The sequence below is a fragment of the Lycium barbarum genome, chromosome 10 (genome assembly GCF_019175385.1).
Source record: "Lycium barbarum isolate Lr01 chromosome 10, ASM1917538v2, whole genome shotgun sequence".
Lineage (NCBI taxonomy): Eukaryota > Viridiplantae > Streptophyta > Magnoliopsida > Solanales > Solanaceae > Lycium > Lycium barbarum.
The window spans coordinates 121,425,340-121,439,245 of record NC_083346.1 but is presented as its reverse complement, the minus strand read 5'-3'; the positions used below and the strand labels follow the sequence as shown (position 1 = coordinate 121,439,245).

Below are 13,906 nucleotides of genomic sequence, written 5' to 3'. Positions count from 1 at the left end.
TTACCATATTGTCATCGACTACGTCGTTGACAGTTGGTGTCCCTTTATCAGAACGATGACGTTGGCTTTTCTCATGTGAGTGTTGTATGCCATAATCATATTGATGTGACGAGGCTTTACTATCAACGACCTTCAAAAAAAATATCTTATTAATAAAAAAGGAAACCGGCCTGTTAATGCCCATAATGTATTTATTGAACATAACTTTTAGTTTTGATTTTTATCTTATCTGGTGTTTGATTGCCCTTTATAGCATCTAACAACTTTTTTAAGTTGTTATCCATGTACTCAAACACCTACAGTTTCAAAACACAAAAATAGAATTAGAATTGTTAGTTACTTGACACAAGCAATATGAAGTAACAAAAGCATATTGAAAACAAAACGCCTATTTCTTTCTTGAAAATCTGAATCTCTTCCCTTATCAGTTTAAACTCATTTGTTCCGGGTCCTGTAGATGCATCTGGTTTCCTTGCCCCTTTTATCTGAGATTCCTTCCATGATGGTTGTTTCCTAGAAGGAGAAACAGAAACGGGAATTTGTGTTTGTTTCTTGCATCGCGGGGAATCAGAATTCGCACTCCTTTGTTGTTGTTTGCCACTGGACAGATGCGGTGGTGTGGTACTAAAATCATTGTAATCATCGTCCACCAAATCAATACCATGTACACCATCAACTCCATGTTTGACGTCTAGTATATCATGTGCAACAGGAGGCAAATTAAGAGTCTCCAACTCATCGGGTGTTGGCACAACTTCCTCAAATCTACAACACTGTAAACAACAACATATAGAAACTATATTACCATATATATTTACATTGGGAACATACTAAAATATGAGGAAAATATAGTCAAAATATATTGATCACAAATGCATTACCTAATAAATATAGTCAAAATATAATCAAAATATACTATGAAAAACAAACATATGAAAACAGTTAAACAGTAAAGGACACAAACAAATATAACTGTTCAGTTTGTTAAAAATCTGGTTTACTGGGCTTTTGTCGTCTCTGAACATGCCATCCATCAATTTCTTGAATTCTGATTTTTCTTTCGTAGTCCACCAGTTCAAAATTCTAGGAACTAAATTCCCCTTCTTAACTGCAATGGTGGACGGTATTTTTGAGCAACATTCATACAACCAGACTTGCATAGCAAGTGGCAACCCATGAATCTTATAATATCTCTTAAAATCGGCATATTTCTGCCCGATGCTTACAACCAACTCTCTAAACGACTCTTTACCCCAAGGATACTCATTATATCTCCCGTCCTCTACAACATCAAAATGGATCCTTGGTATGTTTGTTGAGTTTGACTCACCACAATGTACCCATGTATTTATGAAATACAACATTGTCATCTTGACTGTGTCCTCCCCTTTATCATCCCAAACTGTCTTGTTGAAACACTCAATAAGATCGTGTTTTTTAACTGGCAGTTGGTTCTCATTTTTTCTATCAAAATATTCAACCATAAGCCTATTCGGTTGTGAGTTATCATATACAAAATCATTTTCATTAGAGACACAATCTAACCCAGTAATCAGTGCAAATTCTCTAAGGCCGAAACGCAGAACTTTACCATTTATTTCAATTGTAAAGCACCTATATGTGCTGCCCCTAAGTTCTTTGACTATAAAGCACCAAAAAATTTGTGCTTGTACATCCAATTGTTGCATTCTGAGATATTTACCAAAACAAGTATTCATGAACATATCCATCTGTGCGTCTGTCAGTTTGCCTCTAATATCTTGCATTACATTAACATTTGTGTATGTACACATAGATGGTGCCACAGCAGGATGCTTGGTAATCAAAAATTTAGATACCTGAAACAACATGCCAAAAAACACATATGATTGACAAAAAATAGTGAACACAATCAGGTAAAAAGGGATTAACCAAAAATATATACAAATATACAACAAAACAGTGATTGACAATGAAAAAATATAATGTAATTCAACAATAAATATTTATGAATATACTGAAAATATAATGAAATATATAGACTAAATATGTATATTACAGATCTGTAATAACTGTCAACAAATATACACAAATATACTTAAAAATCTTAAAAATTACAGTTATGGTGAAGAACAATAAACACGAATTAACTGAAGAAACATGTGAAAAAAATAACAATACAAAATATACTTAAAATGCACATAAAATATAGATCTGGTTAAGTCACAGATCTGTAATAATTGAACTAAAAAATACAAACGAACTAAATATACTGAAAATACAACATAAATATACCTCTCCATCATCATCTTCATCGACATTATGTTTGGTTTTAGCAATTTTTTTGCCCTTAACATTAGCAACATTGTTACCTGATAACAATGAGGTTAGGGAGATCCCAAATTTATAATTAAAATATAAGAAGTGCGGAAGCAAATATAGAAAAGAATCTAAAAACTAGAAAATAAAAGATATGAGACATTCGAACGAACAATCCACGAATTTCAAAAAACATAAGTTCTAAAGTCTTGACAAGATCCAAGTAACAACGCATAGATTTATAGAAAGAAATCTAACGCCTTTACTTGAGATAACAAATCTAAAATAGTAGATTTGGATCCTGACCGCTTTGTGAGTAACTTAAGACAACAATTAGTATTTAGAACTAATCGCCTTCGAAAGAATACCAAAAAGAAATCAAAGAAGAAATTATCTTATTACCTTGAACTAAGAACTAGTTAGGTTGAAAGATAAAATCATAAAGTAATGCCACAAAGGTTCAAAAGAACTCGCAATCTAATATATTTTTCAAAATCTGATTTACAATGAATGACAATCACCCCTTTATATAGTTGTAAAAGAAGGAACTAGTCAAAATAGAAATAAATAGAAATTATCTTCCCTAGAAACATAGAAGACTTCCCACACTAGGACCAATGTAGTCAACATAGATTAAAACAACCTAGAAGACTACCCACACTTGGACCAATGCAAGTCAACATAGATTAAAACCACAATTAAATATTTATTCTAGAAACTAATATTTGGGCCAATTCGGGTTGCTGGAAACTTCTTATTTTGGGCCTGATTTGGGCCTCCTTTCATCTCACTTTGGACTTTAATTTGGGCCTCCAAATAGGTGTAAGACTTGAGGAAAGAATCTGAATAGGGATGGAGGCCTTCTGCCATCACAAGAAAAAAAAATTTAATTTCTAACTGAAGCCCGTTGATCTTGACATAACATTTCCTTGTCCTTTAATGGAGTTGAGCTTCCATGGCTGCTAACAAGGAAATGCTATGTCAAAATCAACGGGCTTTAGTTAGAAATTAAAAAATTGTCTTGTGATGGCAGAAGACCTCCATCCCTATTCGGATTCTTTCCTCAATTTTACACCTATTTGGAGGCCCAAATTAAAGTCCAAAGTGAGATGAAATAAGGCTCAAATCAGCCCCAAAAGAAGAAGTTTCCAGCAGCCCAAATTGGCCCAAATATTAGTTTCTAGAATAAATATTTAATTGTTACTTTAATCTATGTTGACTTGCATTGGTCAAAGTGTGGGTAGTCTTCTAGGTTGTTTTAATCTATGTTGACTACATTGGTCCTAGTGTAGGAAGTCTTCTATGTTTCTAGGGAAGATAATTCCTATTTATTTCTATTTTGACTAGTTCCTTCTTTTACAACTATATAAAGGGGTGATTGTCATTCATTGTAAATCAGATTTTGAAGAATATATTATATTGCGAGTTCTTTTGAACCTTTGTGGCATTACTTTATGATTTTATCTTTCAACCTAACTAGTTCTTAGTTCAAGGTAATAAGATAATTTCTTCTTTGATTTCTTTTTGGTATTCTTTCGAAGGCGATTAGTTCTAAATACTAATTGTTGTCTTAAGTTACTCACAAAGCGGTCAGGATCCGAATCTACTATTTTTGATTTGTTATCTCAAGTAAAGGCGTTAGATTTCTTCCTATAAATCTATACGTTGTTACTTGGATCTTGTCAAGACTTTAGAACTAACGTTCTTGGAAATTCGTGGATTGTTCCGTCGAATTTCCCATAGCTTTTATTTTCTAGTTTTTAGATTCTTTTCTATATTTGCTTCCGCACTTCTTATATTTTAATTATAAATTTGGGATCTCCCTAACCTCGTTGTTATCAAGTGGTATCAGAGCGGTTCTATCAAGATTCCGTTCTTGATAATCTTGGGGATTTCTTGAAAAAAAGAAAAGAGCAAAAGAAAAAAAAGTAGTATTGTAGCAGTGGACAGTGACGAGGAAAAAAAAATAAAAAAAATTTGGGTGTTTGCTCTCCAAGAAATTTCTTCCATCTATTTGTTTTCTAAAGATTAAGATAGAAAACAAGAAGAGGTGATCCTAGATCTTTAAAGATTAGAAGCAATCAATTTTTTTTCTTAGTCTTTTATCTTGTTAAAAAAAAAAGTCCTTTTTGTTCGAGTCTTGTTTCAACTATATTCTAATCCTTTATAGGATTGGTTCTTCACTTTCTTTACTGTCCTTAAAATCTTCATTTTACTACTAAGGGCTTGATTCTAGTGGGGTTTAATTATAAATCCACAAAGTATTTTCCCAAAGGTTATTTGAGGGGAAAAAGGCAAGAGTGCGTGAGAATAATTGAGGGAAAAAGCCAAAAAAAAAAAACTGAGTGATGCATTTCTTTAAAATAACTATGTCTTTCACAATTGCAAGAATCTATGATTATGAAGGATTGGCCAAGTGCGGTAGTAGTCATGTGGTACTACCAAGATTATGCATGTGTGCTAGTAAAGAAACTTACCTACGATGGGAATACTATATGGAGCATATATTTGCTTGTAACAATTTTTGGGAGATGGAAAAATTGGAGTTTGCCACAAGGGCATTGTCCTTGAAATTACGGAAGTTAGTCGATGATTATCGTAACCCTCATTGGGTGAAATTTAATCGGCTACTTTTGACGTGTAGTGATTTAAAGGAGGAATTGAGGCGCATTCATTCTATAACACTGTCCCAAGATGAAGCTAACTCCAAAAGTCCTATTCGTTCCAACACGATGGTGAAGTATGTAATCTTCCAAGAGGAGGAGTCAAGTTGTGAAAAAAAGAGTGACTCTTCATCATGTGTAACTTCTCTTACACTAACAGAAGTTCCTAAACCTCCAGAAAAAAGAGAAGATGAGAGAATAAAAGAACTGAGTGAAAAAGAAAATGATAAGGAAGAGAGATACAAAATTAGGAGGAGTAAAGGAGCGCAAAATGGAAACTCAAGAGAGGAAAAAGGAAAGTTTCAGTTGAGAAAAGCGAGTGAGTTGTCACAAGAAAAGAATGGAGAGAAAAACAAAAGCAAGAGTGAAAAGAATAAGAGTGAAGGCAGAGATGTTAGAACAAAAAGTGTTTTGTTACAAGAATTGAGAGAATCAAAAGAGAGCTTAAGTGAGAATGGTTCTTGTTTATCTTCTAACCTCCTTACTCATTGTCTTTCTAGTGTTTTTTGAATCTACATTGCAGGTTTCGGAACAAGCGCCCATGCGGTCTTTAGAACAGCAAAGAAAAGAGATAAAGATCTTATGTTGCCAAGAAGATTCCGCAAAATTTTCAAGTGCTACATCACATGTAGACCAAGGTAGAGGATCATTTAAGGAAGCAACTTGTGGTAAAATGGCTAAACCTAATTCTTTATGTGCTTTAAAAGCCATTGAATGTGAAGGAATTGTAGGTAAGAGTTATGATAATTCAATTTTTGAATATGTTATTTCATCACCTATGGATGAGAGTTATGCTCCTTGTTTAGGTCATTCTTTATTTGACTCTAGTGATACAGTTGTTGATGAGAACTCATTCATGTCTGATGTGCACTATGCTGGTAGTCTTTTAGTTGTAGCAATGGAAGGGGATATGACTAATCTCATTAGTCAAGGTTTTAAATTGTGTGATAACCCATTGTGGGATGATAATAAAGATGAGTTTGCAGTTTATTTTTGTCCACTTTGGGATACCAATGAAGGAAGAAAAGATGGTGAAATTCCCAATGAAGATAATGAGACACATGAAGCTTTTGGTCCCTTAGATATTAAGGAAGTTGGGCTAAATGCAGGATATAGTCACTCAAGTGTGGAAAAGGATAAGTGCTCACATATTGCTAATTTCACAATATCCTTATCTTGTTTCGTCGATCCTTTTTTGCAGGTTTATTCCAAGCCACTTCTTGAGGAAATTACTTTTGATCCATATCTTGATTATGGTATATCTAATGGTGAGGTTAAATTGTTTAGCAAGAGCAAATATGGTATGTTTTCCTTGTATTCATATGCTTTTGGTCTAGCTAATGACCCTCTGCAGTTTAAAGAGCTTATGAATTGTGTTTTTAGTGCTTGTGTTGGTGATTACATTTTCCTGTTAGCTGATGTTATACTTGGGGATTTAAAAGGAGTGTTTGTGCATAAAAATAATAAGTGGATCAAATGGTTGCATGGTCACTACCTTATGTTACTCATACCATGTGGTTGTTGTGTTTTTCTACTTATTGTGATTATCATGTTGGTTGCAGGAAAATATCAAGATTCAAGGACGAGAATCATCTAAGAGAGGAAGAATGATAGCAACCATGAAGGCTCAAATGCATTAAATAGCAAATAAGGTCACCACCAAGATTCGAGACGAATCTTCTTTAAGAGGAGGAGAATGATAGCAGCCATGGAAGCTCAACTCCATTAAAGGACAAGGAAATGTTATGTCAAGATCAACAGGCTTCAGTTAGAAATTAAAAAAATTGTCTTGTGATGGCAGAAGACCTCCATCCCTATTCAGATTCTTTCCTCAAGTCTTACACTTATTTGGAGGCCCAAATTAAAGTCCAAAGTGAGATGAAAGGAGGCCCAAATCAGGCCCAAAATAAGAAGTTTCCAGCAACCCGAATTGGCCCAAATATTAGTTTCTAGAATAAATATTTAATTGTGGTTTTAATCTATGTTGACTTGCATTGGTCCAAGTGTGGGTAGTCTTCTAGGTTGTTTTAATCTATGTTGACTACATTGGTCCTAGTGTGGGAAGTCTTCTATGTTTCTAGGGAAGATAATTTCTATTTATTTCTATTTTGACTAGTTCCTTCTTTTACAACTATATAAAGGAGTGATTGTCATTCATTGTAAATCAGATTTTGAAGAATATATTATATTGAGAGTTCTTTTGAACCTTTGTGGCATTACTTTATGATTTTATCTTTCAACCTAACTAGTTCTTAGTTCAAGGTAATAAGATAATTTCTTCTTTGATTTCTTTTCGGTATTCTTTCGAAAGCGATTAGTTCTAAATACTAATTGTTGTCTTAAGTTACTCACAAAGCGGTCAGGATCCAAATCTACTATTTTAGATTTGTTATCTCAAGTAAAGGCGTTAGATTTCTTCCTATAAATCTATGCGTTGTTACTTGGATCTTGTCAAGACTTTAGAACTTATGTTTTTTGAAATTCGTGGATTGTTCGTTCGAATGTCTCATATATTTTATTTTCTAGTTTTTAGATTCTTTTCTATATTTGCTTCCGCACTTCTTATATTTTAATTATAAATTTGGGATCTCCCTAACATCATTGTTATCATCACCAGCCTCTCTTTTGTTTTTTTCTCCATTTGAGAAACCTTTTTCACTTTTTCTTGTTGTTTACTCTTCGAATCAACATAATCAGCAGAACGCCTAGGATCGTTAACTTTTTTTGAACGATTCTCAACATAAGAGCCTGCAATGGCAGTTTCATGTTGAGAAATTCCAAAAGAAAAATTAAGCATTGAAAATTCGGGTTCTATACCTCTAGTCCTCATCGGAGTAGAAGCTTTCTTAGCCATTTCACTTGAATCTAACAAAAAACAACCAAGAACAAACAGTGATAATTAATTATTAGAGTTGCATTGCTGATTCAAATGAAAAAATACAACAACAAAAAAAAAACGAAAATATAGGTTAAATACACGGTGAAACGTAAAAGTCAGTATAGAATCTTACTTTTTTTGGGAATTAGATTTGAATTATGAGTGAAATTAATGAGTATTTAATTAGAGATAAACAAGAAAGATGAACTATTGTAAAACTGATTTGAAATTGGAGGAAATTAAGGGATATTGGGCATAATGGCATGTATTTAGGGGGATAGGGGAGAGGGACATTTTTTTGGCTTAAATTTAGGGGTGTGGGAAGTTATTAGATGAGTGGTAAAAAAGTGGTAGCTATAGGAAATAATATGTTATATTTTAGCTACTAAATATAATTATTGTAAAATTTAGTTATGTTCCATAAATAGGTAATAATGTAAGTTATGCCAAGTAAATTTTAGATAATTATACCTATAAATGAATTTCACTTCTTTCTTATGCCCTAAAGTTCTTGTTTGAAGTCATTTAACTTATTTATCACAGAACAAGTCCCTCTAGTTACTGTCGTAGTTCTTTTACAAGACAATCAAGTAAACACATCAACTATAAGAGGGAGTTCTTTACAATATCTTAGGTCAAATGAGCAAATGTAGATTCATCCGAGTTCAATATTTCCACACAATTATATATGTAAAAATTCGTTAAAATTTAAATATATATTAGATCTCAAACTATAGTTTTAAAAGTACAATTAGTTCGATGTTAAGAATCTTAAAAGTCGAATTCATCAAGTTTAAATCATGGATTCGCCTATGAATCTAACTTAATATCAAAGTGATTAATTCCTCTTGTTTACCTCTGTGTATGGTTCCTCTAGTATTATTCACAGTTTCATTATGATCAATTATTTAACGAGGCCTGGTCAATGCTTTTGTCTCTATCATTAAACATTTTTTGAAAATTGATATATAAAATATTGGATGCAAGAGAAAAAATTGGTTGGGAAAAAATATTATCTACTGGTGACATGGAACTAATTATATATTTCCCAGCCTGTTACTTGTAGGTGTTCAGTCCTTGAAAAAAAAACACAACTAAAATTTAGTTTGAAATTCTAAGGATAATCCTTTACTACCAATTATAACTAGTCAACTAGCAAAAAGGTCTAAACAGCAGAAGTTCACATTATTAAGATGCACTTTTAGGCTGGCAAATATAAGATCCATATGAATGAAAATAAAAGAAGGAGGCTTATCATAAAAGTTGCACAAATATTGAGGGGGAAAATAATGCAGCAAAGATCATTGCGTCAAATGTCGATGTTGGGCAGCGACTAACTGTAGAAAACAGAACTATTACAGGCACATATGAGGAGTCCAACAGGGGTGAAGGTTGGACAACGGTAGCACGAAAGAGTTCTTCATCCAGCGGAAGTGCCTCTCCCGGACGTAAAAATCAGCAACAGGGAGCAGCTACTTCAGGTCTTCAACCTAGTGCCTCAAAAAATATTGGATGCCCAAATATAGTTTTGGAAAAAAACTCTTTTCAAGCTATTGCAGGGGATCAATATGATGACATTTTCCCCACACCTGCAACTGTGAACATTAATGTCAGTGGATCCCAAATTTCCGAGAGCATAAATCCAGTACATGAACAGATTGAGAATTTACTTCCTTCTTAGCGGGCAGAAGGGTGTTACAAGTGAGTCGATGGGCCGACATGGTGGGAGAAGAGAATGAGCATGTTATCTTTCCCTCCATGCCTAGCAAATTGAGCCCCGACGCACCAGCTTTTGTGCCTAAAGGCAGTGGCATTACCAGTGCTTCATCTCCACTACATCCTAGGCGACAATTGGTTTTAACAGGTTCTAATGTTAATATATATATATATATATATATATATATATATATATATATATATATATATATATATATATATATATATATATATGTTAGCGACAAGGAGCTTCTTGCTGCATTAGTGAGTTCTAATGTTGAAAAGTTGACTTCTCTTACACCTATTAACACTAACAAGCAACTACAAGTTAGTGGTGATAGTACTTTCTCTCCAAATAGATTTGCTAACCCACGAGATGAGGACATCCAGGAAGGTGAGGAAGAGGCTATGTGGGATTATTGTTTTGCAAATACCGCTAGGGATGCAGATATTTCTCCTAGGCAACTACGCAATAACAAAAAGAATCATGGAAGAAAGAAAAGTTGGGATGGTAAGGTGACTGCGGATTTTGTTCTAAGGCACCTACCGATACGACTAGCAAAGCAAAATCATATGACAGTGTCAACTGCAACAAGATCCAATAAATCCAAGAAGAAACGATGAAATATCAAGTCACTACTAAAAAAACAGGATTTTCCGACCTAAAAAATGGCTATTTCCAACCTCATGAGGTCGGTTTTGATCAAAAACCGACCTCAAAATTAGGTCGGAAAACAGTGGGTCGGTATTCTTACCGAACTCATGAGGTCGCAAAAAACCGACCTCACGAGGTCGGTATAATTTTTTACGGCAGGTATTAATTAAATAAAGTACCGACCTCATGAGGTCGGTAAATTATATTAATAATATAATGATATGAGTTTACCGATCTCCTGAGGTCGGTAATTTATATGAATATATAATGTATTGTTTTAGATTTCCGTCGTCGTGAGATCGGTATTTTACAATTTTTGCAAAATATTTGTCAAAACCCGACCTCATCAAGTCAGTAATTTGTAATTTCTGGAAAAAAATTGCATAAAACCGACCTCATGAGGTCGTTAGTTTTCAATTTTTTGAAAATATTTGCAGAAAACCAACCTCATGAGGTCAGTAATTTGCAATTTGTAAAAAAAATTGCATAAAACCGACCTCATGAGGTCGTTAATTTTCAATTTCTTGAAAATATTTGCAGAAAACCGACCTCATGAGGTCGGTAATTTGTAATTTGTAGAAAATTTTGCATAAAACCGACCTCATGAGGTCATTAATTTTCAATTTCTTGAAAATATTTGCAGAAAACCGATCTCATGAGGTCGGTAATTTGCAGTTTCTGGGTAAATTTTGCAGAAAACCGACCTCATGAGGTCGGTATTCTGCAAAAAAATTGGTAGGACCTAGCTGCTATTCCATGCCCCCCTGTCAAGATGAAAACAATTTTAGATTCAACTAAAACCAGCTCAAATAGCTGCCAACAATTCACCAAACTACTACAAATACATAAAACATTAAGCTACTTCAACAAACACATATATTACAATCACCAATACATCAAATTCAATTCGAAACTACTTCAAAGTTAAATCAAAACGTCATTCAAACATTCACAAGAGACATTAAACTACTTCAACCTTTGCAAACATCCACAAAACATTAAACAAGTCTACATTAAGTTAGTCTACAACATTAGACTACTTCACCCCTCACAAACAACCACAAAACACTTACACAATCCACAAATCCACCACAACATTAACATTCAAACATGCCTTTGTGTGTTTGACACGTGAGTCCCATCATCATCCGCACAACTAGATTGAGTATGGGGGTTACGAGCATCATCAGGATACGACGGAATCCCCCTCGAAGCAAGTTTCATGAGAGGATCATGAGGCAATGGAGCACCACGTGGTGGGAGGCGTGGCAACGGGCTTCTATCTCTAATCACAAGGTTTTGTGGTGGTCTCTGGGGAACCCCCGTCTCCTTAGCCTTCTTTATTTTCTTACCCCTCTTTTCACCTGCCATCTATACAATAATATATGTAAGTATCGCAAATATAAATTTTGTGGTGGTCTCTGGCGAACCCCCGTCTCCTTAGCCTTCTTTGTTTTCTTACCCCTCTTTTCACCTGCCATCTATACAATAATATATGTAAGTATCGCAAATATAAATTAATAGAAAAGAAATACATAGTAGTAGTAATACATGTTTTTTACTCTAATACTTTATTATTGTATCTCTACTACAAATCAAGCATTTTACGTTTATGACATTTTCTAGGAGTAATCAGTTTTATGACAAATCAAACTACTTTGAATTCTTACTTTAAGTATTACACAAAACCAAACCAGGAGTAATCAGTTTTAAGAGGGAAAAAAAAATCTGCTGCTAAGATACTGGAGGAAATTCAGCCTCATAAGAATGGTTTGGTTCATGGGCATGTTACCTTGGTACTTCAGGGATTCAAACACAAAATGTTAGCACTTGGAACATTCACACTAGCGGTGAGTCTAAATAAGTCATACACAACGTACATAGCAGTATAAGCACCTGGCCTTCAGAAAGAAAATGAAGAAGAAGATATCAAGGTCATAAGGTACTTCAGAAGTAGCAGGTCAACGGACAAACAAATACATCTATTACTCTACAAATTTCTCACCCTTTATATGAACACTCAAAAATGGGTGCCTTATTTGTTAAGTAATGATTCAACTTTAACAAGAGATAAGACGCTAACAGTTCTTAAGAAAAGGAGACTAGACAAAAGTAGTAGTATTATGACCGGTTAGTTATGAAAAAGACGCTGGTTTTCTTTCCAAAATAAGTATTTCGTTTTCAGAGCAGCTGTCATACTTCTACTTCTTATTTCTTTCCTTTTTTGGAAGATAATGGTGTCTGATCAGCTTGCCTGCCTCGATCAATCAACGGACAGCTAACTACTAGTATACAACTCAAAAGCATAGGTGCCAGCTAAATCTGTCCACAAAGATGGGCTTACACTAGTGTTTTAGTACTCCCTCCGGTCCATTTTAGTTGTCATGCTGACTAAAAATAACTGGTCCGATATAGTTGTCATTTTAGAAAATCAGGATATAATTAATTATTAGTTTTCACCTTTACCCTTACTCATTGATCAATTTAGAAAATCAAGATAAAATAGCCAAACTCCTCTACGTTTCTTATTGATCAATTTAAGCTACATATCAGTTTAATTTTTAAACGGGCTGAGCCAATAAGTTTGGCTGGTCATGTTTTCATGGGAATATTGCCACTCCTAGCCTCAATCACTCAACCATCCACTGCGGAGTTTGTTCTAACCCCAAAATCAACCTGAAGATTACCAGGGCATCCACTATTTCTTGGTCACCATATGTACAAATTTAAAATGAGTATCTATCTTAATTTTCTTTCACATATATGTGACTGTATACAGCTTACACAAGGCTAGATTCGCTCATGATTCAAATAGAAGCAGTGAACAATGAGAAATTAAAATAGAAAACCACAAAAAACAAAAATTCTAACCTCATTAAGGCCATATTTCTCAAGGTACTGCTTCTGAACAGCAGAACTGAAGAACATGGAAGCATTATAGGTGAGATAAGACGAGTGTTTGGTCAAATTCAACAGCACGAAATCGAAATTCAACCCCACCACACTGCATTTCAATACACAAAACGAAAAGGGTCAGCAAGAAAATCCAAAAAGACACAAGCTTTGATGAAAACAAACAGAGAAAAAGGATGTAACCAAAATCAACCCACACTGCATTTCAATACACAAACGAAAAGGGTCAGCAAGAAAATCCAAAAAGATACGCACTTTGATGAAAACAAACAGAAAAAAGGATGAATCGGAAACCTTTGAATCTCTTATTCATATCTACATATAGTTCATTAAGATTTCAATATTTCCCCTTTCGATATCGGGGAATCGCTCTTATAGTACATCTAACCACACAAACGTCCATAAATACTTATGTGCACCTGATGTTTACACTAGTCTAATAAATATATCAAACATCCTCACTATACTATAGCTAATTAATACATATCTCTTACATTTATTTATCACTTCATCATGAGAAATTAGTATAATTTAGTGTAAACATCAAGTAAAGATAACTTTCAACCTCACCACACTACATTTCAATACACAAAACAAAAAGGGTCAGCAAGAAAACCCATAGAGATACCAACTTTGATGAAAACAAACAGAAAAAGAAGGGAAGAAATCGAAATTCAACCCCACTATACTGCGTTTCAATACACAAACCAAAAAAGGTAAGCAAGAAAATCCATAGAGATACAAACTCTGATGAAAACAAACAGAAAAAACGAAGAATCGGAA

The 13,906-nt window shown here is 34.1% G+C and overlaps 1 protein-coding gene across 1 annotated transcript; it reads right to left on the bottom strand.

Moving 5' to 3' along the window:
• Positions 1-11,069: 11,069 nt before the first annotated feature.
• LOC132615801 (uncharacterized) lies at positions 11,070-13,701 on the bottom strand. Its single transcript, XM_060330394.1, has 3 exons — positions 13,694-13,701; positions 13,082-13,214; positions 11,070-11,581 (listed from the first exon to the last, which is right to left on the bottom strand). Exons 2-3 carry the CDS (start codon positions 13,136-13,138, stop codon positions 11,315-11,317), a joined length of 324 nt encoding a protein of 107 aa, XP_060186377.1. The 5' UTR covers positions 13,139-13,214; positions 13,694-13,701; the 3' UTR covers positions 11,070-11,314.
• Between the last annotated feature and the right edge of the window lie 205 nt (positions 13,702-13,906).